We start from the raw sequence: 26,454 nt of genomic DNA on the forward strand, positions 1-26,454 counted from the left end.
CATTGCTGATGTTCTCAGTTCAGATTGCTTGTCTTGACCAATGCATTTCAAAATAATTCAAGTCTGCTCTATTCATTTGAACATAAAATTATTTGCTAATCCTGGAAACTTTAGCCAACTGTGGGCACATCAACAGCCACGATATATGTAACTTAGATGTATTCCATGTGATTCATCATTGGGTTTTTGCTTCTCAGGGACATTTAGGAGACTCCCAACAGCTTATGAATCAGAGGTGAAAGAGGTGAAAGAGAGCAGTCCAATAAAACAAAAAGAAAAAGAACATGTTACCGTAGATTGAATATGATGACGAGAAAAACATTGACGAGAAAGCACTTGAAGTACGGGGAGTTAGCTTATGGTAAAAGGGCTATGGCGAGACTAGAATGAAAGTGGATGAGAGATTTTCGTCAGAAGAGAGGATGTGGAGAGAAATTCTCCTTAGGGATTTGAATGTTCCAGTAAAACTTCAAATGTCACAGATGGCCCACAGTCTTGAGTCACAATGTAGTTATTCAACTTTTGGTTGTGAAACTTTGAAATGCCACACATAATTTGTTTGCCCAAAGTGATTTATCTTATGGCACATTAGGAAAGTTAAATATATATATATATATATATATATATATGTATACATAATCAACTGGAACACATTTTATTCCCTGAAGCTATTTTAAATTTCATAGCACAGCATTAAAGCAAAATGAGGCACAAACACACTGCATATGTATTTGGTTTTATTGAAGAAGAGAGATATGAATAGGTAGCCTGTTTTAAGGCACCTTAAAAATGTACAACAAAAGCTGAACCATTTATTTATTCAGAATACAAAAATACACATCTTGGTGACTCCAAATTGTAATAAATAGTTAACCATGCATTCTAACCATAAAAAGGCACAGAAAACAGTCACTTAGTAGTCATAAAAATTATCAACTACTTTACCAAAATCATCCAGATAGTAATACAGGTGACGACTGTAACATTATATTCAAAATGTGAAAACACAATACACATCATATCATTTAACCTTAGGCAATAAATATGCAAATATTGTTTATACCTACATATATATTCTTAAAAATTAAAACTGTGCCATTGTAAACATAATGTAAACAAATGAAACTCACTTTACTCCCATCACTTTAGGAACCATGTCAAAGACTATATGTTATCCTGTCTTTTAGAGATCCTTGCATGGGTTTCGTTGGTTTTTGAAAACCAGGCAGTTTGCAGCATTATTTACAGACCACTGGAAAACACGGCAAGGGAGAAAGGTGGCAACTTCCACTTTGCATGGAAAGATCAAGCATTCTCTTGCCTTGAAGTCTGGGGCCAAAACACTTGAGACTGACAGAACCTGGCAGACACTTTGGACACACAGATAGCATAAACACAGACAGACACAGCTCAAGAACTGCAACAGTGTCAGTGAATTCAGTTCGGTGACTGGCGTGATGGGGATCAAATGGACGTGAGGCTAAACTTGACTGCAAAAACAAGGCAGTGTGCAGTTCTATTAAACTGCTCCAATTAAAGCACATACTCATAAAAAGGCTTCAACTTAGACAAAACCTGCAGTAGACCCAGATTTTCTGGCTAGCCAAAGGTCAACTGTCATCAAAGTGATGATGTGGATCTGCTACATGAATACAAGGCATTGTTCTGTCCATGAGACTAAATGATCTTCAGGGTGCAATAAAATGGGGGAAAATCTCTGATGTTTACACATCTGTGGTTTATAGTGACTAACACTTATCTTTGGCTATCAGTTGCAGGATTAACAATATGCGATAAAAGTTTTATCTTGCATGCCAATGTGCAACACTATTCTGTGTAAAATAGTCTGACACAGGTGATTGTCGGCATAAACAATTGTAAAATAATGCTGTTTCACATCGTGACTCAGGGATGGTAGAGATGTGAGATGTGATGGATCACCCTCTGGTGGTATGTTAGGGACAATACATGACTAACCTGTACTGACTCCCTGAAATCACTTACACTGTACTATAACTTGGGATACTGGGATGAAAGGTGACGTATGAAAACTTGTAAAGTGTAAATTTTAGTGCTCAATATTCAGTAAAACAAAAAGCTTTTAAACTGAAGGCAAAGGACTCTCAGGGGGTAAAAAGCAGAATTAAAACCAACACACAAGCAATAAATTATTCTCAACAGGGGAAAAACTAAATTATCAGATTGGAAATTACATGGTCAATTTAGTTGGCAATGGTAATGATAAGGTACAATATGCCACTGTTGTAGTACACACACCCAAACGCGCGCACACACACAAATACATTGTGAAACATGTTACATATTAACATAACAGTCATGTCTGCCCATTCTACTCATTCATTTACACAGTCCTAACTTTAGTGTATCATCTTGGAAGCACAGAGGAGCAAAAACTACAAACTAGTGAACCGCTGGAAGATATTTTGTAGTCCGTAAGAAAAAGCAGTCTGTCTATGGGTCTAATTTCTAAAATCTGATCCTCAAACCTTGAAGAGGAGTACATGTACAAAAAAAAAAAATCTTTCAAGGTTTTTTTTTTTCCCACTGAAAAACATCATGTCAGAAAGCTGCAGAGACTGTATCAAAACAAGAGATAAAATATTGCACCATCATTAGAATACAACAGCATTATCATGTACAAGAGATTAGAACCAAATCAACAATACACAATTGTTATGGTGTAATATACACAATCAAATGTGTTAGCTGTTGACAATGCATGCCATGTCAGCAATCTACAAATGCATTAGACTACAACACTTACAAACATTGTTTGCATACAATGGTATACTGTATATACAGTGCATATATATATACAAACTTAGCATCACATATAGAAATATACCCTGTAATGCCACCAGTTTTAAAGAAACTAACAAGAAAAAGTAGTGTTCTATCAACATCTCACTTGTAATTTGAAGGGGAAAGAAAGCTGCACTTCAACAATGCTATGCAGGCTGCAGATCAACTGCTCTATTACATATTCAAAACCAATATCTAGCCTATTCTCGTTAGTGTTAAATACTGTGTTAAATTGCCAAAAGTTAAAAAGTTGAGGTGAACCGTTAATTCTATGTAATGATATGAGGATTTGCACTTGCAAAAAGCAAGAAGTAAAAAGTGCCTTTTACTGTAAGTATTCCTTAAAAAAGACGACCCTACAGTATATGTGGTTGGCTTTAGACCAACAATTTAACTCTCTTCCTGACTAATACTAATCTTTCTCCCATGTTTAATGGAATTCAAACCTAAGACCTACTGGCTTACTAAATAAAGAGTTGTCATCAAATGATCACGTTTTCTTAGACATTCACTTTGGTACGGATATTAATTCCATATAGTCATACCTCATCAACAATTTTTAAAACAATTCTTATGATGTCTACCAATAAAGCACATTTTACGCTAAATGACTAAAGATATGGCACTTGACACAGATCTTTGACACGTCATTATCATGCAAACAAAATAAGTTAAAGCTAGAAAAAGAGTTTGATTTAAACCAAAAAGGATGCTTTCAGTAGTAACAAATGGCATCATAATACTTAAGTCATGTAAAACTTGTTCAAGTGTTATTTTGCACACACACACACACACACCAAAAAAAAAAAAAAAATCAAGACACTAATCATGCAATTAAACATATCTAAAGTTGAGCAAGCATAGCATGCGACAGTATCCCACTGTTTTCAAACACCACACCTTCCATATCACCACCTAAACTGTGATGTTACAAGTTTATCTTTTCTGTCTCCACTGAACAGCAGCGCTACTGAAACCTGGAGGCTGCTTTAGCTCTGTAATGTGAGGCAGAGATCCAGCAAACATCTCATTTTTTCACACTACTGAACTGAACTGAGACTAAATCCCTAAGGGGACACTCATGGAAGTCCTGGTTTTGCTACTAGTTTGTTATGACAAGTCAGACAGCCAGTCAACTGTCAACCGTATGGTTAGTTGCATACCTGATTGTGTGCTATGAATGGATATTAACTAAGAAATGGCTTTTTGTGAAGATCCATGACTTCCTTTTGTACTTTCATCAGCTTTCTTGACTGTCATTTTGGCACCAAAGCACAAACAAACACGCTAATTGTATCTTGTTCACTACACCACAAAGGCTTTCTCAGCCAAGCGATATACTCCGACTCTCCTTGAATACCTATCTTCTCCTTCACTGCCTATGGTGCTCTCAAACTCCTCCACCGATGTGAGGGGAATGTTTGTTTCCCCTCTCAAGAAGCATCTGCTTCTGGGTTAAAGGTCAACCATGGAGGCCTTGGCCAGATCTTTAGTTCCCTGGAGAATTCTCTTCATATGACCCACTTTCGATATCCCCAGATCCTGAAGAGGGACAAGAAGACAAACACATTAAAAACATAGTGACAGTCAGCTGCAAGTAAAACATTATCACCAAAAATTGGTCTTTAGGGCAATTTTGAATTGTATCAACCATTCAAAAAACTGCAGTTATTCATCAAGACTACACCACTTGGTCATCTTACATCATGATGTGCTTTTTGATTTCCATTTACTGTTGCTGCTGTCGTCTTCTAATTCATAAAGTTGAACAGCGACTGTATGTTTCCAGTGTGTAAAACCAGTGTGTGTATGTGTGTGTAATAGCCATGATACATTCACAAGGCTCTATTTATCTCTGTTTTGATTTAAGAATATAAAGGTAAGTCCAGTTTCCTTTGACTTGCTTGCCTTTTTGCTGACCTCTAGTGGTTTAACGTCTCACCTTTCTGCAGTAATGTAGAAGTGTACTACAGGCTGTGTCAGTACACCGTGGCATCACTGTTGAGTGTGTTTACAGGTATAACACCTTCTGACCACACCCGTCAGTAATGCTGGGTGTAATCTTTTAACCAGAGATGGCAGTAAAACACTGCTTTTCAGCTTGGTGTTAAGTTTCTCTTTAAAGGGACGTATCACGCACATTTCCAGGTCTATATTTTATAGGGCTCTACCCGAATATCTTATTATGATTTAGAGTTTAAAAAACTCCTTATTTAACTCATACTGACCCTTTACACAGTCCCTCAGTTCAGCCTCTGTCTGAAATAGGCTGTTTTTGTTCCTGTCTTTAAGGCCCCCCTCCTGATGAGCCCCATGTGCGACACGGCCGACTTCCAGCCACTCAGAAGGCCACATCAGCAAACTATGAAACAAACTCTAGTAGTAGGATTTAACTACTTTGTCCTCATTCTTTACTCAAAATGTGAACTTCTCAAATACATTTGTACATGTTCAAGCCGGGCGGCTGTTTAATTGACATGCAAGACGAGCCAAGATCAGCTTGTCAGCAAGGTAGAAAAAAATGTCGCAAATGAAGAGACTTGCGGGAAGCATTTCTACATACGTTAACCTCAAGACATCTTGTGTCCAGCGATTTAACTTTAGAAATAAAAATATTTGCATATTCATAGATTCTTTCAATGAGGGAGGAGGGGAAAATATAATTTTAAGAATTTATAATGTGGTAATTGAACTTTTTAACACTGAATATAATACAAATAATTACTCAGAGAGTCTTTTTATGTCTTAAAACATGTCTGGAGGGGATCTTTAAGATTTCATGAAGTTAGATTTGACTGTGTTTACATGCAACAATGACAACCTGATAAACTGAGAATTAAACAGTTGCCTGTTTAAAATCCTTTCAAATAGGCAATTACTTTTGTTTAGGATGCACAAATAATTATTTTTCTTGTTTCCACTCAAATCACAACAAAACATAAATTGTTACATGATTCTGCTCCACCACATTATGTTTGTGATCACAGCCACAACCCTTCCTCTATTTTACAAGAAACGTGACGCCACACTACTTTTGCCGGACTCATTGAAAAAAAGATGACACGTGCAGTTGCTCTGGTAACCCAGTGCTTCCAGTAAAAAGATATCTGTGCTAATAGAGAAACTGATTGGAGAAATTTCAGTTTCCTTATGACTTTTCATGGAACTCTCAACTATTTCCAATACGTCACCACCTTCAATGCTGCTGTGCAACGCTCACGACTCATAAACTTGTGTAATAAAACCGCTAATGTGATGACAGTCTGCTCAATACCACAACTTTTGTGGACAGTTTTATGTAGGACTGCAACTAATGATTATTTTCATTATCAATTGAAGCATAGGTTCGCAGTTTTATTTTATTTATTTATTTTATCAAAACTGATTTGATTTTGAGTCAATCAACTAATCAATTAATCGACTAATTGTTTCAGCTGAATTTTTAACCATTATAATAAAACCAACACAGCTAATTGGACAAATGAGGCAAAGTCTAAGACAATGACATGAGTTGTCAGTTGTCATTACACAAAGGCATCCTGTTTGTTGTGCAGTGATGTTTGTAAGAAAAATACTTTTTTAACCGACCAAAATGCTGGGTATTAGCTAATATTAGCTCTTTACAGATATATCATATCAGCACATCCTGCATGTCTACCAACAAGAAATTGCAGTACAGAAACAGTGTCTCCATTACATAGATTGTCCACCAGAGAGCACTGACAAGTACAAACATTTTTGTGACCAATATGCTTTTTGAACTCTCAAATACTTATATATTATATACTAATATTACCAGCCTCTAAAATGCAGCATCAGTCAGGCTCTGATTTCTGAATTTCATAGCAATGCTGCTTTCTCATCGACTGATGGATTTGTAATTTGTAGGGAAGTGTAAACTGTATTTACACCACAATTTGCATACACATTGTTTTGTGATCCATGTGGTGCACTTTCATGGACTCTTGAATTGGTTCACTGAAAATTTGGGTAACGAAAATTGTTTTTCGAACCCAGTTGCGAACTTGCCCTTTGTCCACCTGAACGAGGCAGCCTGAGGTCAGCGCCAGTGGAACAGTCTGTGTTGCAATCTGAATGCAATCTGTACTCAAACAAGATTTGCACGTCTTGATGAAATCATTAATGAAATTCTTGCATTTTTAGCAAGAGAACAGGAGATGAAATTCCTCACAGCAGTGATCCTTTTATTTACTAGGAGGGATGCTCGTTTTACTTCTTTGCAGCCTTTCATGCTCTCTTCAGTTGTGCTCATGCTCATGTTTTTCTCTCTATTATCCTTTTGCACATCAGAAAGGGTGGCAACGTCGTTTCCACAGCAACGATGGTACTGTATACAACTTTTGATAATGAAGGAATGAAATGTCCCACACTTCAGAGCGAAATAAAATAAACAGGTGTGGAAGTGTGATCTGTGCATTTTTGTACATTTGTGTAAAAACACCTGACACCAACTCATGTCAGTTTGCTGCAAACAATAATATCAGATTCATACAACCTGAGCTGAGCCAGTTTAAATATGACACTTAAACTCACTGCCTGATTTTTCACTACCACTCAAACCAGCCCAGCTCAGTTTGCTCAATCAAGTCCCAGCCCATCGCTATCCTGTAGGCTTTCCCTCTCAGCAGATACAGTGTTAGTGGGTTACAGCAAGTCTTTTTCACCAAGCAACGATCAGATAGTAAAAGCCAAGCAGAGCGATGCAGCGCAGCACGAGAGGTGGCAAAACAGGGAGACATCTAACAGGTTGAAGAACATAAGAAATAGAACAGAGAAAGAGTTGATTGCGGGTCAGAGGAGATGGTTCACACAGATTCATTGAGAGATCGAGGTGTGGTAACAGGTGCGAGTGTGTGTACCTTCAGGTCCCTCCTCTCCAGGTGCAGCAGCTCGGAGCCTCGGATGTCGTGTCGGATGAAGGTGTCTCTGTACTCCCCTAGACTCAGCTGTTCCAGCCAGATTCCCACCTCCTCTGTGCCCCATCTCTCGACTACACACACACGCGCGCGCGCGCACACACAGAGCAGAGCAGAGAGAGGCTCAGAGTGCCTCACAGGTACGCACATACACCACAAACTGTCACTCTCACACTTCAATCAACTGCTTGTCCTCGCTCTCTCTCACAGCACACAGATGTGAATATGTCATCACACACTCAACCTCACAACGGAGCACAAATTGTGGTAAACCATTGAAGGAAAAGATGTAAAAAAAAAAAAAAAGGGAATGAGCATCAGAGAGGAGAGGAAGGGAAGAAGGAGAGCGATGGCGGCAGCTAGCAGAGGAGGGAGAAGTTTGACAAAGGCCAAAGGTTGGTTGGAACAAGGCGGTGGCCAATGGTGTACCAGGAAGGCTGGGGGCATGCATACCGTTAACCAGATCAGAAAACACAGAAGCTGAAGAAGGTAAAGGGAGGCAGAAGCCTGTGCAGTCTGCAGGAAATACAGCCCAGATAATCAGGAACCAGCCCTCAGTGAGAGGAAAGGCTTACACTTTCGCACCTGATCGGACTGTTAAAGACTTTCTTACTATTCCTATTAATTATTCCTATCAATAATCCACTAGTGAGCAACATCATATTAGAAATCTGATATAGATTTTTTATTTTTTATTTGGTGCCTGCAACCTTTTCCTTGGTGCAGCCTTGTTCTCCTCCTGACTTTGTGCCTTCTGAAGCCATGTTGACAGCTGGATGAGAGCATGAATGGAGGGGGGGGGGGGGGTGCCAGTTGATGGTTAGGGTCAGACTGAGGGATGTCACACCTCAAACACACACCCATTCTTTGGGTTTCAACAAGGAGATGAGAATGCAGTAACCCCTTTATGCATATTGTGACATGATGGTAGTGAGAGGCATGGTGACAGGTAACCATGGTGACTGTTGGCAGAACCAAGTTTGTATATTTTGCATGTGTGTGTCTGGGAGAGGCTGTGCGTACATGTGCTCACAAATGTCTTCATCTCTTTTTCTGCCTTGAAGGAGAAATTCACTGTTGTGCAGATGTGAAAAAAAAGTTGTATAAAGCCTTCTGTGGCTCCAGAGGAAGCTGTGTAAATCCTGACAAATTCTCTCAATTGATGTCACTTGTAGCAGCGTCAGTTGGGGCTGAAGACTACAAGTTAGAAAATGTAAAAAAAAAAAAAAAAAAAAAATCTTGAAGCATGGAATTAGCAATAAGTGAGGCTACCAGACCTCTGTAGCCTGCTTGAGGTTCGAGGCAACAAACCTAAATCTTGGACCAAACTGTCAGCAGACAAGTTGCATTGTGGGTAATGTAGGCATCAGGTTTTGACAAGGACAATGCATGGATTAAAAAAAGACGATAGCTCTGGTTCTGCTGCATCAATCCTTTTTCTTAAACTGAGCCTGACAATGTTGCAGGAGATGGTGTGTAGAGTTTAAACACTGTGGTCAGATATACAGTATCGATGAATGAACAAAGGATGGTAGCACTTCACACAAATCATCCCGACTGCCTGTGGTGGAAGTGTTCTGAGTATGTGATCAAATGTATTTGAAGAAAGAAGAAATGTATCTAATGTAACTACTTTTGCCTGGGAAGTCAAAAGTTAGCACGCTCTTGTTTGAACCTAAAATGTAAGCTAAGAGAAAGAAAACACATTCACACTGTCTCAACTTAAATGTTACATCATGATTCACAAATCAAATCTCTCTTAGCCTCTACTAACACAGAAATGTTTGAGCTCTCAGCTCATGCTTTCACTTTGGAGATCAAAAGGTTTCAATTGTGTAGTGTAACTACATTTCAGACAGAGCTGGCAGTGTAAATGATTCCCTGTTAAATCCCCACGGCAGACAGGAAAGACCTGGACTGATTCCCCATCCTGTGCAGATTTAATCAGTCTGTCCACTGTTTTCACTACTGAGGGAAAACTGGGCAAAAACCTACCTGACTGAGGGCTCGTCTTCTTGGCGGCCTTCTCCTTCTTGAACTTGGGCACTATGCGAAACATGCCGCTGCGACTGTTCCTCTTGCCGTAACCCAGAGAGTGGTCCTGGTACATAAGCACAGTCAACCTATAGCCTTTCATTTAGCTACTCAGCTCTCCCGTTACCTGGAGCCATGTTTCACCAAAGACATACTGTATATGTGTGCAGATAGCCTTTAACAAATAAAGAATGTTGGTAATGTTATCTACTTTATAGACATATCACACACAAAGTGGTGTGTCTATATGTGTGTGCACATATCCATGTGTGTGCCAGAGGTTGTCCTAGATGCTTACCTCTTCATCGTTGGGTTGCAGTATATGGTAGAGCCAGGGGATCTCTCCCAGTTTGCCCAGTTCCATCTCAACACTCTGCAGAGCGTTGGACAGCTGCTCCTCCTCTGGTGGGTCCAGTTGCTACAACGGGGAGAACACAAACCAAAATTATAATGCAACATAATGAATAAGATTGATAATTATCCTTTTAGACCACAAAATGGTTTAAACAATGATTAATAAAGAGTAAAAGGTATTAGACAGACATTTATATAATGATAAAGTCCCTGTTAAAGCCATGATAACTCACCAGAGAGACTCGGCCCACCAGAAGAGACTCAGTCTCATAGTACAGAGCCTTGACAGTGCTGGCCACCTCTATAGCTGTGATCCTTGTCAGACTCTGGAGATGAGACACATTTAGAAGAGAGTCATTTAGGAAAACCTTACAAATCTTACATCATTGTACAACAGCGTTTGTTTGTTTGTTTTTTTCTCAATTAGTATTTGACTAGCTTAGCTGCAGTTTTATAACCAGTTCAGTTAAACTAGTGTTGCTTTCAGGGAATGACTTTTCTGTCAAAACACGTCGAACTGTAGCTAAAATGTAGCATGTTTTGACACGCTAACATCAACACAAAGGTGATTCACGGGACGGCAGAATGACATCACACATCTAATGATGGCCTTTGTTGTAAATTCAATTTCTTCACTTTCTTTAGAAAATCAATTGAAAATATTGTCTTTAGTTTTTAATTCTTGAATTTATAGTACATGGATTATATAATATTATCTTTCTATAAACAACACTTGGTGGTTTTAACACAATGCGTTAACATATACATTTTGTATTTGAACATGTTTTGTTGTGACTATTGCTTATAGCTGTGAGTGTGATTGAATGTTTGCATGAGTTCACATAGGGGTTACCCGCCTACTTTACTGACAGCTTTATGAACACAATCTTTACATACATAGGCCTATATTTATGGTGCTGCTTCAACTAGTACATGGCGGCTATAAATCGACATTTTCAGTTTGTTGGGTAATCGCAGGCTCCCTCTGCCTTTGACAGTTAAACATGATCTACTTATTTTATCATAGTTTTGAGAAATAGTAAGGTTTTGAGATATATAAGTGTTAGCTGTTTGCAGTGTCGGTCTGTACACTTCACACTGTGAAGTACACTTTTGATAAAAACCATGTGTACATCAGGTTTAATGTAAACTGCTGTTATAGTGACTTCTACTGTAATCTTTAATCTTTTGTTTTACAAGATAAAACAAATTGGTTTAAACTAAAGTGGCAGCTCCTGTGGACTCAGAAATGAGGTGTGTGGGTGTTTCTTCAGACAACATGAGTCAAGCAAATGACAGAGAAACACACCCCTGATGTTGATCAGTGTGTTGTGTGACTCGTTGCTCACCTCTGGGAACTTCGGGTGTGTTTTGTTGATGGCGTGAGATGCGGCATTGACAGCATGAGCCAACTCCTGCTCTAATAGCCCATTGGTCTTTGCAGCCTCACATATCCTGTGATTAGACAGAGCACATCAGAGGGCACGATTCTGTATATCTAACAGCCTGTTCACCCAGAGAGTGGGGCATGATATTCATGCATGTTTACCTTGTAATAAGCTCCTCTGCAGCACGGGCGCACATCTGCACCAGGGTGGCCTCTTCCTCTGTTGCCAGATCCACAGACTGCTGCGGGTAAAGGTGAGGCCGCAATGGAGGCTTATCATACTTCAGCTTGTCCTCCCATGACTTCAACGTGTTCTCAAACGCCTGCAGGGAAAATAAAAGGAGACAAAGGATAACTATATATCCCGTAAAGCAATTCTTGCAAAGCTTTATCCATCTACAAGCACAACTCTCACCCAAAGCTTAACCTCTCCTCTCATGTTCCTTTTATTCTCCAGACTTTCCAGACACCTACTGCTCTTCACTGAGCCTCCACTTCACCTCCCCCCCCTCCTCTTTTTATGTATCTCACCCTGTCTCTGGTGAGCATCTGTGCTCTGTTCTTGTGCTGGATCTTGATGACTCCAGGCGGTTGGATCCAGGCCTCACCATCCACCTGAATGGGAACGCCCTCGTCACCCAGGATAGTGATCTTCACAGTTCGACACTGATTCGGGCAAAGAGGCATAGATTAGATATATATATATTTATATGTGTTTTTTCCCCTCATACTGTATTGTTTGTAGTGTGTGTTCTCACCTGTGCTATGCGGTGGTGCTGCAGTTTGATGACTCGAGACACTGCCATCTGCATGCTTCCAAACACAGCCACGACTTCCAGGATCTTATCATCAAATGATGGTGCACAGAAGATCTGTGGGACAAGATAATGACACCTTACTGTCAACAAAAGCCATGAGAAGATTAAAGCCAACAATATATTAGTCTGTCTCAAAGCTAGTGAAACCTAAAAATCTTTAAAAAAAAAAAAAAAAAAAGCAACATAAATATACATTTCCTTTTTTTAAAGGGTACTGTGGATTTTTAGCAAACACTCAAACAGGAATAAATAGTCTCTTGGAGACAATTTTAAGCTGTAGATTAACAAACATTTGGTGCTCTAGTGAGTATTTACAGCAGCAGGATGGTGTGTTTGGGATTGAGTCAAAATAAACTAAAGGGCACATGTTCATCATAATGTACAGTAGGAACTTGTCACCCAGTGCAACACTGGGGCTAATTTATGTGTTTTAATAGTTTTTGGACAACAGTGAAGGTCTATGGCACCGAGGAATAAGATAATACTTTTCATGACATTTGTTGACAATAAGATCAACCTAGAATAAACATAACTTTATCTTTTAATGTAGCTGTGACAAGGAGAATTTGAAAATCCATGTCTCTATTTGTGAAAACCTTAAAGGAAACAGGTTGCTCTGTCAGCTCAGTTTAGCTCAAGCAAGATTGAGAGATGATTTGTTCAGAAAGAAGAGGCTCCCAACAGGTTTGACATTGATCTCTGCCAGCAAACTGCCCATGAAAAGGTCAAAGCCATGAGGAGTCAGCATCTGCTCAAGTACATAGAGAGAGGCAGAAAAATTGCTGGATAGCTGACAGACGACTCGGAGATGAAATAATCAATGAACATGATCAGAGGCGTTGTCGTGCGAGGCCTCGACCACTAGATGGAAACCAAAACACATTCAGAAAGGAGTATTGCCTTGCATTTGAGTCTAAAGTCAAGGTGGTAACGTGTTGATTGTCACACAAGCAATATGACTTAATCGTCAGTTTTTGATATAAATAATGCAAATTTCAAGTATGTTTTCAAACAAATCCATCAAATGTATGATTAGACCACAAAACTGGGAGATCTTTCTAATACAAAGAGAAACTATGATTGTGATGTATGGCTGTGTTTCTGAGTGTATCCCCGATGACTAAGTTTAACTAAATCTCCTCTCCCTGTTTCTGTTTCCTCCTCTCCAGCAAAACAGTTACATAACATCCAATGCACATACTGTATGTGTGTGTCCAAGGATAACCTCTGCAGGGGCTCACTAAGGGGGTGTGTGTGCGTGTGTTTGTGTATGCGTGTGCAAACTGACACTCTAATCCCTCAGCAGCCTTTGTGCTCTGAGCCTTAAACAAACAAGCACAAATATCTCTCTAACTGTCCCTCCCCCTGCACCTCCAGGCTATCAGGGTCATGTTAAACCAGGATCCAGGCTGTCTTTCCATAGTTAACAGCAGAGGAAAAAAAAAAGGGAGAGAAAGGGTGAGACACAGAAAGAGAGAGGTGGAGCCCTGTTCCAGGAGTCTGGCCAAGTTCTGACACTGGGCCCGAGGAGGAAAACACCCCTTTTCCTCTCCAAAGGTGACCTGAGTTGCTCGTTTCTACTGAGGGCACGTCCAGCAGGATGGAACATTACACAGTGTTCAATGTGAACATCTAGTGTACTATGCATGTACTCACATCGTCCTCCTTGGTGCCTCCCCAGAAGTTGGTCCCGCCTGCATAGCTAGGAATGTTTAACACCGCAATCCCCTGAAGGCTGGGCAGGGGGATGTACTGGCCGTCACACTGGGAATACACATAAAAACACAAGCAGAGCTCAGCTGGACCAGTAAGAAACTGGAAGAGTATATGTGTCTATAGGAGGGATATAGAGTGTCTGCAGATTTCATGAACCATAAAGAACCATGAAGCTGTCAATCAAATAATCAAGTACAAGTGGGACACTGTGACAGACAATCTTCGATGTCAAACCAGGTGTTTTGCTTTGCTAAAACTACACAATTCCTGGTATTTGACTTATTTTATCGACCTTAATTTACTATGCCTTTACTTAAAATCAACATGTAAATGTTCAATATTACTTCATTTTATTATAGCTGCCTGAAAATGAAACTCCGTATTGAAAATCTTGTTCAATATGGTGAAAAAATTCTGTCCAATATGGTTTTTCAGTGTAATTTGTACAGGGTTTATAATTAAATTTCCTCACAAAGCCAGCAGACAATTTCACTCCTCACACTGAGGTTTCAAGCTGAGTGAAAATTGAACAATTGGCAGACAGCCTTCCTACACCTGACCACACGAATACACCATCTGCTGGGATGTAAGTGGTTTTTATGCCTCCATGCCGGCGACAGCCGTGGCCAGAGGCATTATGATTTCAGGTTGTCTGTCCGTACGTTTTTCATTATGTCCGTACATTCGTCCATCTGTCCGTCCCATTCTTCTGAACGTGATATCTCAGGAACGCCTTGAGGAAATTTCTTCAAATTTGGCATAAATGTCCACTTGGACTCAGGGATGAATTGATTAGATTTTGGTGGTAAAAGGTCAAAGGTCACTGTGACCTTACAAAACACATTTTTGGCCATAACTCAACAATTCATATGCTAATTATGACACACAAATTGCTAGTAGGATAAAATGATGAAGTGATGACATTTTATATCTGAAAGGTCAAAGGTCAACTTCACTGTGACATCATAATGTTCTACAAAAATTATTTTCTGGCCATTATTCAACGCCATAACTCAAGTACAGATGGTGAGCTTGTGACCATATTTCACATTTGGTCGGATACTGATTCACTGATATGGATACTTCACTGTGGTGATTGTGTAAATCTTCTGTGTGTGAAGCATCCCTGTTTTAGAATTTGTAGCTTCTTTGCAGCAACATCCATATCTGAAGCTTTGTCTACTGTCATGGCTACACTTTTGTGTTCTGTCAGAATCAGTTTTATTGGCCAAACGTGAACACTTACAAGGAAAATACACTTAATACCTTTTATTAAGTTCCCTCAAAGTCTTCACTACAAATATTATGAGTCTGGACAGACATGGATGTTGGCTTGTGGACTTGACTGGTTGGGGGAGGCATAAAGCCGTGAGGTGTTATTTTTAGTTATTTATGATTTTCAAAATGGAGAAGTGTCCTGGAAACGTTGTATCTCTTGAGCAGTCCAAATCAGTTTCTGAATAAATTTGAGGTGAGAAATTGGCCGGGCAGCTGCAGAATCATGCTTCACCTTACATCTACAACACTTAGTTTAAATACTGTTTCAAGAGGTTCAAGGGTGTTGAGAAAAGGGGAGTCACGTCCTCATCTAAATCACTACCTGCCGCTTGGTGATTGTTTTCCTGCTCCCAGCTACCGGGCTTGATAGATTTCTGGTAGATGTTTTTTTTTGGACTAAAGTCTAATAGTGAAATTTGCGAATGTAAGATGCAGTTTGGTTTGTGAGTTATACATACAGCACAGCTTATGCCCTGCTGTTCTTCCCTGTCTCACCTCTAGCTGGACCTTCTGCTCCAAGTTCTTGTAGGTTCTCTGCAGAAGCTCCTTCGTGCCCAAAACACCATACCACATCATGTTCTTGGTGCGACTCCTGGGTATGAAGGGACAGACAGTGAGATAAACAGTATGGTGAAAAAGGACAGGGTTGCGACATTAACTGAAAAGACTGGAAATGGGTACAAGAACATCTGGGAGGAGTGCAGGCTGTCAGAAACAAGTATTGGATGGTTGGTTAACAGAGGACAGATGGATGGACTGAATGCAGCCAAAACCTGCCAGACACTAGTGTTTCTCACTTAATAGAACATTGTAGTCTGCAGTGATTGTATTTCTTTTTTAAGACTTAGAACACCAGAAAATAAGCAATATTAGCTTTTCTAATGAATGTGGTCCTCACCCAACTAAATATCAGTGATTTCTGAATTTGGACACTTCCCACTGTAAGTAATACAATGTAAAATACCAATGTGGAAAAACTGAGCAGTTTTCAGTCATTTCAAAGAAGGTGTTGTGTGTTACTTTTGCTTGATAGTTGCAGAGATGGGGATAAAAGGAACGTGTCTCACCTGCATTTCTCTGGATGCTCCTCTCGCTTGTTATTGAACTCCAGGGAGATCTTGGCATCAAGGCCAATTCCGAAGTAGTTGTTCATCACACACTTCTCCATGTAGCCCTCTCTGGGTGGAGAAACAGCCACACAAACAGTCAGTCAGTAAGCTCAAACGGACACACACACACACATAAAGTATATCAAGGACATATATATAGATTTGTACATGGACAGAGACTGTGAAAGAGTAGAAAAAGATTTTCAAACAGACAAACAAACAGCGACAAAGATGGAAGCAGGTTCTTACAGTGAGTCAAGGTCGGGGTCGATGAAGGAAGTGGCACCAAAGGGGTCGATGTTAGCCAACAGCATCTTGCTAATGATGGAGCTGCCAGCTATAGAGGCCGCCAGACCTGCCCGCAAGCCTACGCACACACACACACACAAAATATACACACATCTGTCAAGGCTGAGTTCAAATGTCTGAATGATCCCGTCCTTGTGTGTTTTTCTTTAAGGTCAGGTGACAGCAAATTAGTTGTTGCATGCTTTGCAATGTGATAAGTTCAGTTACTGTCTTGTGTGTGTTTACCAGGGCAGATGATGCGTGTGTTAAGTACAGGGAGGTTCTCCTTGCTGGTGGTGAAGGGGGTGATGGTGAAGGAGCCATAGGACTGGGTGCTGCGGCTCACCCTCCTCTCCGTAGGAGAACAGGGACTCTTTACAGCTAGACACACAGAGAAGAAACCTAATATTACTTTTTAGGCCTTTTCTCTACTCAAAATTGTTTGACATTTTTGGTTCATATTCACAATGACGTCAGGGAGTACAGCTGCTATGAGTGGGGCAGCTGCGATATTGTGAGGGGAACAAAAAAGTAGAAGCTAAGAAGTGGACAGTCAGCGGTCTGTTGTTTTGAAACATAGCCAGACAAAGAGTTTTGTGATATTTGTATGAAGTCTGACACTGTGGAACAAACATTACACTGAACAGATATCTGAATAGATTTATGTAGATTAGTTAGCCAGTTAGTTTACATCGACAGTTTACATGTGTGAAGAAGACACTTTTTAGTTTAAGCAGGATTTGTCAGCCTAATCAAATCATGAGGACTTATAATATATTCTGGTTGTCTGTGGACAGGTTTGGAAACTATTTTAAATTCATTACATGTCTCGTTTGGAAATCCTCTCAGTAAGAATCACTTCAGGTTGCCTCTCTTCTTTTTAGCTTCCAGCAGTTAAACATTTTTCCATGTGAGTGCATGATGACAGCTTCTGAACGTTGCGTGTTTCACACCCAGGGGGAGTGACCATAACAACTTTGCTCACACTGACATCATGTAAATCATCTATGAGGAAACAAACACAGGCGAGATGGGCAGACTGGGAAGCTGACATTTATTTAAAAGACCAATTTGGACCAAACCACTGATAACAATCCCTTCTGTTCACATCCCCTACTTACTCAATGTGTTTTTTGATTTGTGTCCAGGTCAGGAAGGAGTAAGGAGGCAATCAGAGGAAACAAGGAGAGGATACAAGGCAGAGGGTTTGACTGATACCTCCTAGTCTTCCAATGGCTGGAAAATGTGTGGAAGGAAGGAAGCAGCCCCATGATAAACAGGAAGAACTTCTGCCCCTAAGACAATAACACATCCTGTGGCCAATACACAGACGCACACACACTCACACAGAGGCACACCAGACATTTACACACACAACATGCATGTGCTTCCACATATAAAAGGCTGCACACATAACACGCATTCAGACACATATAAACACAGACACAGACTTTATAGTGGCCCTGCCACCAGTTTCGACAGGCACCATAATTTATTATTAAAGGAGTTCTCCATTGCTGCAGACTTCAATGGAGACTGAAGATAGAGAGATAAACAGCTTAGCCTGGTGCAGGAGGTAGAATATCACAGGAGAACAGGCTTCTCCATGCACTTTTAGCACTAATCCTTGAGTTTATTTATGACAGGAAACATGATTTGCGTCAGCAGCACTTTTTTTTCCATTAGCTATGAGTCTGGTTCACTGTGGTGCAGGGAATTCAATATCCACAAGGTGGCAACATTTAAATCCTGTGTGATTTCCTATTGGCATCCATTCCTTTGAAAAGTCTTTAAGTTTTTACAACTTTATCCTCAACATATAATGATAATAATGAACATTATTCTTCAACATTATTCTTTTATTTACCATTAAAAGGAGAACACAACTAGTTTTTATATCTTCCTAATGTTTGCATAAATTATGTGAATTGCAATGTTTTCTCTCTCAACAGAGAAAAGAGGGAAGGAATGTGTTGTAACACATCCACTAGGTGAGGCATAGTCAGATTCTAGAGATCTTTTTCTCAACCTCTAATTAAACAAAATTACTCTTAAGTGGATGGTGTAACAGCCACTGACAACAATGCCAGCTGGCAAAGTGGAAGACTCGGAGATCAAACAGGCAAGGCTGGACAGGTTAAGTGTTTTGGAAATGGCCCATGACGTAAATGAGTCAGGGCCAAGAAGGTAAAAGGTTTTCAAGCAGGTCACCGATTTTGAAGGGGACCAGACCACACAGTGTTAAACTCACATGAGACTGCTTCCAGTTCCCTGGTGTCCTCATCCTTCTCACTGTCTCTGTTCTCCTCCTCGCTGTCCTTCCTGAACTCCAGGGGAGATGGCAGGTCCGTCTCCTCTGTATTGGTGTTCTGCTCATCCACCACTGAATAGAGGAAACACAGGAGCGATGAAGACAATACAGGATGCTACAGTATAGTCTACCAGTTTCTCTTTCTGTGTGTTGCATCTCATAAATAGTGATGAATTGATAAATAAGGGCTTAGGGCATTTATAAAAGGACTGATTTCTGCATTTTTCATCATGATACCACTCCTCATATAATTTGAATAGTTCAGTTTTATACTATTACTATGATGTATACAATAAATAACACATACAAACTTAGGTAAACTGGTTTATCCTGCATAATAGCGCAGTGTGTATGTACCTCTCTCAGCCTGTTCTATAATCTGCCGCACAGCTTTCTTCAGACTGTTGGCCCGGAGCATCAGCTGCTCCCTGCTTCTGAACAGCTGGTGTGGGGAGCCACCTCCTCCTTTCTCCGTCTCCTCCTCCTCCAGCTTCTCCTTCAGCTCCGTTAGGCTCTCTTCGCTGGCCTCTTCCTCCTCCTCCTCCTCCTCCTGCTCCTCCTCTACAATAGGGGGAGTAGAGTGGGGAAGCAGAGGTAGAGCCTGGCACTCTGTGTTGAGGGTCTGGAGGAGGGAGTCCAGTTTCTCATTTAGGATGGCACACTGGTGGGCACAGAGGAGAAGAGACACAAACAAAGGCTAGATGTAGTGCTGTGGCAGCGAACTTGTAGAAATTCAATATATGCGGAGTCGCCTTTCAGCGCAGGCTGATGAATGTTAAAGGCTTTGTTCTCGTGGCTTACTTTGAGAGACATAGTGTCACACTCGTCGACGTTCTCTGTGCTTTTTTCATAGGCTTTCCCCACTTTGGCAACAAAATCCTTCACTGTTTCGCACAAGATCCTAAGAAACAGGAAGAAAGAAATTGTGTATCAAAATATAATGTTTAACAATGAAAACATGAGATGAACCACAGCACTGATCTGTAGAGACCATTCCGATTTTACTGTTTTGGGCTGTCTTTTCAAATTTTTCATTTTTACTTACTATATCATTATTTAATGTTAAAAATAAACTTGATAACATACAGTATCTTACAGTATGCTTTGAAAAAGGCCAAAAAAATAAATTTTGCACCATTTCACCATTCAGAGCTGTGCTCCTTATAATAAGCTTGTGCTCTACAATACATCATGTCATTTTAGTACACCAATATGTCATTATAAGCAGGTGCATTCTGTATACTTTCATTGAGTTACTGAAATGTACTGTTGTACACATCTGCAATATCCCCAGTAAAACCACAGACATGTTCAAAATAACAGATTCATTTTTTTGTCTGCTATTTGTGCTCTTGCTGCTACATTAGAGTCACTCACTTGGCAGAGGAGATGACCACAGAGTGCTTCTCAGAGTTGAGGATCTTTGTGAGGTGAGCGGCTACTGAATCTTCATAAGCTGAAATGTGAAACTGGAAAGAAAACATAGAAAACGAGTTTGCATGACTGTTTGTTGGTACCAAGAAAATAATACATGAACAAGTAACTCTTCTCCCATCTCTCTCATTAGTACTTGAAATATTGAGAAACTACCGCCCACTCTCATCTGTCTGTCTGGAAACCCTGCTGGGTTCAGTGGTGTCTACTGATGCATGTGAATATCTGTCAGCTCTTGTGAGTACCTGGCAGTCGTCGGCTCCCTCAGGCGTGGTGGGGCAGCTGTGTTTGGGTGGGATCTTAATCTCGTAGGTCATGATGCTCCAGCGGTCCAGCATCTTGGTGCTGGCTCTCTCCAGCTTCTCCAGGATCTGAGGCAGCTGGGTGTCGTCGTCACATGACGGGCCCCAGCCCAGCACCCGTGCCAGATCGTTGCCCGTGCCCAAGGGCAAAACACCCAGCTGGCACTGCAACACATGCAAAGGGTTTTATTTGGCATCAAGGTATACATGCCTGCTGCATTCTGAATGAAGTCTGTGCCTGTCTGCCTGCCTGTGTGTGCATAATGTGTGCGTGTCTTTATGCAAGCTGGCCAGGAGCAAAGGCAAAGAGCTGAAATGGCACGCTGACCAAAGACACATCATTTTTATCGACTTAATCTCTTCTAGCAATTTCTGCATTTGAATGTACAGACTAATGTGGATAATATGTTTCTGACAGTAATGTATTTCTAAAACAGGATTAAGTAAAAGTGATGTGCACTGCCATTGTTGTTGCCATCACAATGTACCCACAGTGCTGTGTATTACCTGTTTGTGTAGATTGAGCTTGTCAATCTCTGAGAGGACCCAGCCCACACTGCCATCACCTCCACACACCAAAATCCGGAAGTTGTCGAACTTCTGAAACAGGCGCAAACTGACAAAGACACACACACACTTATTTGGTTATTCTGTCGGCTCATGAAGCGCAGTGCATGCATATATTTATTTTATGTTTTATGTGTATGATTGCGCCAGTACACATCAGAATTTGTTTGAATTTGTTTTCCTCACCCAAGGTGCGGCCCGCCGTTGACCAGGTCGAAGACTTGAGCTGGGTTGAGGAGCTGCTTGAAGCGTCGTAGGAATTTCACACCCTGGTTGTCTCCACTTTTGGAGTTGACAAAGACCAGGAGGGGGCTGGCACATGATGGGGGACAAGTGGCCTTCCAGAAGCCTGAAGAGAAATGGAAAAAGAAAAGGAGAAAGGAAACACGTGTTTAATGCTTTGAGCCCTGTAAACATAATTCTATACAGCTACATTTTATTGGAGTGGCAGCAAAAGTCTCCCGCAGTGTAATTCACAGTGAATAAAAGCAAACAACCTGCACAGCTGGATATCATTAAAGGTACATAGAAAAAAAAAAAAAAATTGTCTGTTTTGGGTGAACTAACCCTTTAACGCTCTACAACCAGTAACCGGGGTACAGCTCAAACTAGAGCAGCAGCGGCTGGCGTGGAACAACTCTGTCATCGTTTAACAACCTCATCAAAGTCTCAGTGCGTGTGTGAGACTGAGCGTAATAATACATGGCACATGCTTGGTAATAGAGCGCCAACACACACACAAACACACACACACATGCGTGCACATATACACTAATCGGTGGGGAGGTAACGCAGCAAGAGGTTTCAGTGCTTACAGCATAATCTGTACACCCCCACTGTGTTGACAGCTTCGTGCATATTAGCTTGAGTGCGTGACACTGCTATCTACTCATGGCACTCCCTCTTTTCCTTTTCCCCTTTGCATCCTTCTTCACATCTTCCTTCTTGCTCTCTAATCTCTCTTTCTACCCTCTTTGATTTTTTCCCTCTCTCCTCATCTTGTCTGTGAAGGATGGATTGAGAGGAAGAAAAGGAGAGAGAAAGGGAGGGAAGGGGGGAGTCACGACGCTCCAGCACGTGCTACAGTCTGCCCCCCAGCCAATTACAACCAAACTCCCCCTCTTCCCAGCCTGCATTTGGGCAGACGGTATCCTGGCACGTGAGGAGATGCAGAGAGAGTGAAGGACGGATAGAAAGACAAAGAATGTATCTCCTTTTTCCATTTGCCCATCTTCCTTTTTTTTGTTTGCTCTTGTCTCATCCTCCTTCCTTTCATCTGGATTCCCCAACCTCCGCCTCTCTGCCTCTCTTTTATCCATCTACCAATTAGTCGATGCCAGCTTTATACAGACTCAGTGGTCTGTGTGTGTACTCTGTGTGTGTGTGTGTGTGTGTGTGTGTGAGGCTGAGTTCGGCAACAGTAATCCAATCACACATGCTTATCTGAGTCTGTCTTGCAGGTGCTGATTTCCATCTAGAATGGGTTTAATGTGGGCTCTGGCGCACGCACATACACACATGTGTAGAGACAGACTTAAATACAGAGACAGAGTCGTCGTATATGAACAAAGACACACAGACAACACACATACACACACGCACATTATTGCCCTCCTCTTGTTGTACACAGAGCCTGAAGGGAGCCTCAAGGTGCTTTGCAGCCATCTGCAGAGCTCTTCTTGTGTGATGTCTGTCTGCTTGTGTTCTTTCATGTTGAGTAAGTGTGTCTATTTTCACTGCAAGTTGGGAGGCATCTTATCATAATTCTTCTCACACAAATTCTTTTCACAGATCTATTTTAAGCACTCATAAAGGTGTGTGTAGACATGTCAGATATGGCTATTTTTATCCATCTCGCTATACAAGAAACAGGCAGTTTCTTGGAACACATGCCAGTGCCCTGTCCCTCTGTCTAATACCAGTTATGACAAGCAGGAAGCTAATAAGAAAGCATGGATTTGATGCTGAGAACAATTACTTGACGGGGAAATATTAATGTTGTCTTTCCATTTCTAGCACATCCAAGTCAAGTGGGTAGTGAGAAAAGGTGTGTGTGTGTGTGTGTGTGTGTGGGTGTGTGTGGGTGTGAATTATTGTGTGCCTGAATGGATGTTGATCACACCAGAGTGAATCATCACGCTCCTCTTCCCTGCCACCATCCTTCCATGTGACAGAGTAGAAGATCAAAGTTCAGCGAGAAGACATCAGCCGACCAAATGGGATGAAATCTCATTTATTTACCTCTGAAATGTAATGATTGCTCATAGGTGCTGTCTGGCATCAACCTTTGACCCTTTGAGTGAGTCAGCATGATTGCATAGGTGTGTGTGCGTGTGTGTGTGTGTGTGTGTGCGTGTGTGTGTGTGTGGTGCCTACCGTCTGAGTCGATGCTGTTGAGCGCCGTAGGGGGAATGATGGAGACTTTGCACTGACCAAGAGGACACTTGCGAGGGTACAGGTCCATACAGGCTGTGTGCACCTAGAAGAACGACAGCAAATATGATGGAAACATTTATGCAACATTCAAGACTTTGTTATTATTTCTCTCATATAGATGTACAACAGCAATGACCAAAAATCCCCCTCAAATATGGTGATTTAAAAGGAGCGGACGATGCCTTATACAGGTCTGCTTCATTGTTACTTGGATAATACATGGATAATTCAACTATTGCCTAACATTGGCACATTTACAGTAATGTTGGTAAATGTACATTATCTCTGTGAGTAAAGTAAAAAAATTAAATAAAATTTTAAAAAAGGTTTAATGATATTGATATTGCAAATATAAAATGGCATAAAATCTATACATCCAAACACATACTGTACTCATATGCACACATTTCCACATATAAACACCATAAAATATGGCCCAAAACAATACAAAATACAATAGTCATGTGCAATTGAGTGAGTTGAGTTTTTAGGTCATCCATTGGGATCAATTAGTCAATAGGAAATATGGAAGGACGCTGACAGAAAGTATGCAGGTGAAGGATTGTTCCAGTACCATACACCCATTTTTTGCTGATTATCAGGGTCTGGTTCATGGTGGTAGTAGGCTAGAAAGGTAGTCTAGATTACTTTCTCCCAGAGTCAGAGCTGGAAGAAGTGTCTCAATAAGTAGCAAAAATAAATGGATGGATGGATCTTGGCTAAGTGAAAACACTACCACAGCATTCTGGTCCTTCCCTCAGTTAAGATCAATCCGTCAGGAACATATAACCAGCATGTGTTTATGTTAACTGTGTAATTGCAAAAAAAAAACACAGTTCAGTCATGTTAAAATAAAAGATGATCAGGCTGCATTCAATGCTGAGATTATGCTTTTTGTTGTTTAAATGTCCTGATTCAAATCATCAGCTGCTTGTATAATTTTCATCATGTTTAAATGCCAATGTAATTTCACAAGGGGCAAATTAAGCATTTTCATTACGTTTTATGCGTATGTGACAGATGTCTCACCATAGCTTTGCACCAGAGGCAGCGCCAGTCCTGCAGTCTCAGTACGCTGCCACATGTCTTATCACACACGGCACACTTGGCACTGACAGGCAGGTTTCCTTCCAACCACTGGTGAGGCATAGCAATCTGTAGGTTCCACACACGCAAAGTTCAAGAAATGGGAAACACTTTGAGCTATCTACTTTTATCTGTAATGTCTAATGGGAATAATTTTCTCTATTCCCACTGGTTCCAAATTTCTCCCCTTTCTCCGCTGATAAATCCATGCGTATGAAAAAGCCATGTCGAAGCACACACGCTTAAACACAACGGGATTCAGCAGCTGGTGGCTGCAGTTCTGTATCAATATTCAATATCTTTAATTAAAACAAGCCTTTTGTTTTGGGCAAACAATACAAGTATTGTGATTCAGTATTTCCTGTTTCTTTGCTTGAGGAAAAGCCTTGAAAACATAATTTTAACCATCAAAGGTAACAAACAAGAAAACAAGACTAACAAAGTTCTTACACTAGTCAGCAGTTCCTAAAGGCATAGTGACATAATGTGTAACAGTGGGGGGAAACTCTGACACACATGAATGCCTTTTAATAAAGAAGTTATTTCCAGAAGAATAAATAAACAACTGAATTATTTCACACACACAAACTTACCCCATCCTCATCTTCAATAATATCTTTCCCTATGGAAGCCAGGGTCGTCCATTTACAGTTGTTAGTGGCTCTGACAGCGCAGCGTTTGTGGGCTTTGAATTTGCACACTGAAAAACACAAACAGACACACATCTGTCAGTCTGACAATGTTTTCCAACCTTTTACAGCCGCACTCAGCAGCTTCACATTTTAGTGCTGCATTAGACGGATACAGCTGAAGAATGATGAGAATAGAACATTAATCATATTACAGTAAATGGTTATGAACTTGTTCTATTTTCTTTTGAACTGAACAGAATAGTGTTTCATTTTAAAATAAATAAAATCTTAATTGTATGAGGGACAGAAATAACAGAAACAATAATAATAGGGGTAATTAAGAGGTCCATGTTAGAAGTTCTCAGGCTAACCGTGCTCGAAATGCAAAATGTCATTTCTATAGATTTTTTTTCCACACTGGACACTGATGCATGATTCAGAAACAGACACACCCCGCAAAGTACAGTGTTCTAATGAATCAAGCCCTAATGAGATGTCAGTAGGTGTAATTACTAACCTCCCTAAGCCTGTTCTGCACTTATGTATCTGACAGATAAAAGGAAGGCGTGAGGACTAAGCTCCACATCACAAGTCTCAATCTATTTATCTCAATCCAGCAGCAGCAGGAAGTCAGGCTAAGAAAGACCTGAGCACCACACAGGACTGGTTGATCCGGCTCTATGTTACAAGATACCTGCTGTACTGTCTGATAATATGACACAATACCCCTCTCATATCTGTCGTTAAAATATGGAACTGGAGCAGGAGACGGTGAGCTAGCATAAAAAATGGGAGCAGAGGGAAACATCTGGCCTGGTTGTGTCCAAAGGTATAAAAAAAAAAAAATACATATGGCACCTCTTGTTATTGTCATTTGTTCAGTTTTTGTACAGGTTAAAGAAATGAGATACAACATTAGTGAGCTTTAGTGGTGCAAGCTGT

General features: G+C 40.7%; 1 protein-coding gene across 5 annotated transcripts in view; it reads right to left on the bottom strand.

The window, feature by feature from the left end:
- Window positions 1-720: 720 nt before the first annotated feature.
- dgkh (diacylglycerol kinase, eta) overlaps window positions 721-26,454 on the bottom strand; it is a 54,000-nt gene continuing 28,266 nt past the window's right edge. For 2 of the 5 annotated variants that reach the window (XM_044366126.1, XM_044366130.1), the window contains exons 7-30: window positions 25,474-25,580; window positions 24,824-24,949; window positions 23,735-23,837; window positions 21,545-21,707; window positions 21,299-21,407; window positions 20,735-20,956; window positions 20,433-20,524; window positions 19,857-19,956; window positions 19,413-19,716; window positions 18,996-19,127; window positions 16,991-17,125; window positions 16,706-16,823; window positions 16,415-16,525; window positions 15,843-15,939; window positions 14,010-14,117; window positions 12,294-12,407; window positions 12,067-12,201; window positions 11,698-11,858; window positions 11,498-11,603; window positions 10,382-10,474; window positions 10,093-10,212; window positions 9,756-9,861; window positions 7,704-7,834; window positions 721-4,365 (exon numbers count right to left, since the gene is read on the bottom strand). In XM_044366126.1, coding sequence (XP_044222061.1) covers window positions 4,279-4,365; window positions 7,704-7,834; window positions 9,756-9,861; window positions 10,093-10,212; window positions 10,382-10,474; window positions 11,498-11,603; window positions 11,698-11,858; window positions 12,067-12,201; window positions 12,294-12,407; window positions 14,010-14,117; window positions 15,843-15,939; window positions 16,415-16,525; window positions 16,706-16,823; window positions 16,991-17,125; window positions 18,996-19,127; window positions 19,413-19,716; window positions 19,857-19,956; window positions 20,433-20,524; window positions 20,735-20,956; window positions 21,299-21,407; window positions 21,545-21,707; window positions 23,735-23,837; window positions 24,824-24,949; window positions 25,474-25,580 — 3,080 coding nt within the window. In that variant the 3' untranslated portion in view covers window positions 721-4,278. Of the gene's footprint in view, window positions 4,366-7,703; window positions 7,835-9,755; window positions 9,884-10,092; window positions 10,213-10,381; window positions 10,475-11,497; window positions 11,604-11,697; window positions 11,859-12,066; window positions 12,202-12,293; window positions 12,408-14,009; window positions 14,118-15,842; window positions 15,940-16,414; window positions 16,526-16,705; window positions 16,824-16,990; window positions 17,126-18,995; window positions 19,128-19,412; window positions 19,717-19,856; window positions 19,957-20,432; window positions 20,525-20,734; window positions 20,957-21,298; window positions 21,408-21,544; window positions 21,708-23,734; window positions 23,838-24,823; window positions 24,950-25,473; window positions 25,581-26,454 lie in introns of all 5 variants that reach the window. The other 3 variants (XM_044366127.1, XM_044366129.1, XM_044366128.1) reach the window with 3 other exon arrangements.

The sequence above is a fragment of the Thunnus albacares genome, chromosome 11, assembly GCF_914725855.1.
Source record: "Thunnus albacares chromosome 11, fThuAlb1.1, whole genome shotgun sequence".
In the NCBI taxonomy this organism is placed as follows: Eukaryota; Metazoa; Chordata; class Actinopteri; order Scombriformes; family Scombridae; genus Thunnus; species Thunnus albacares.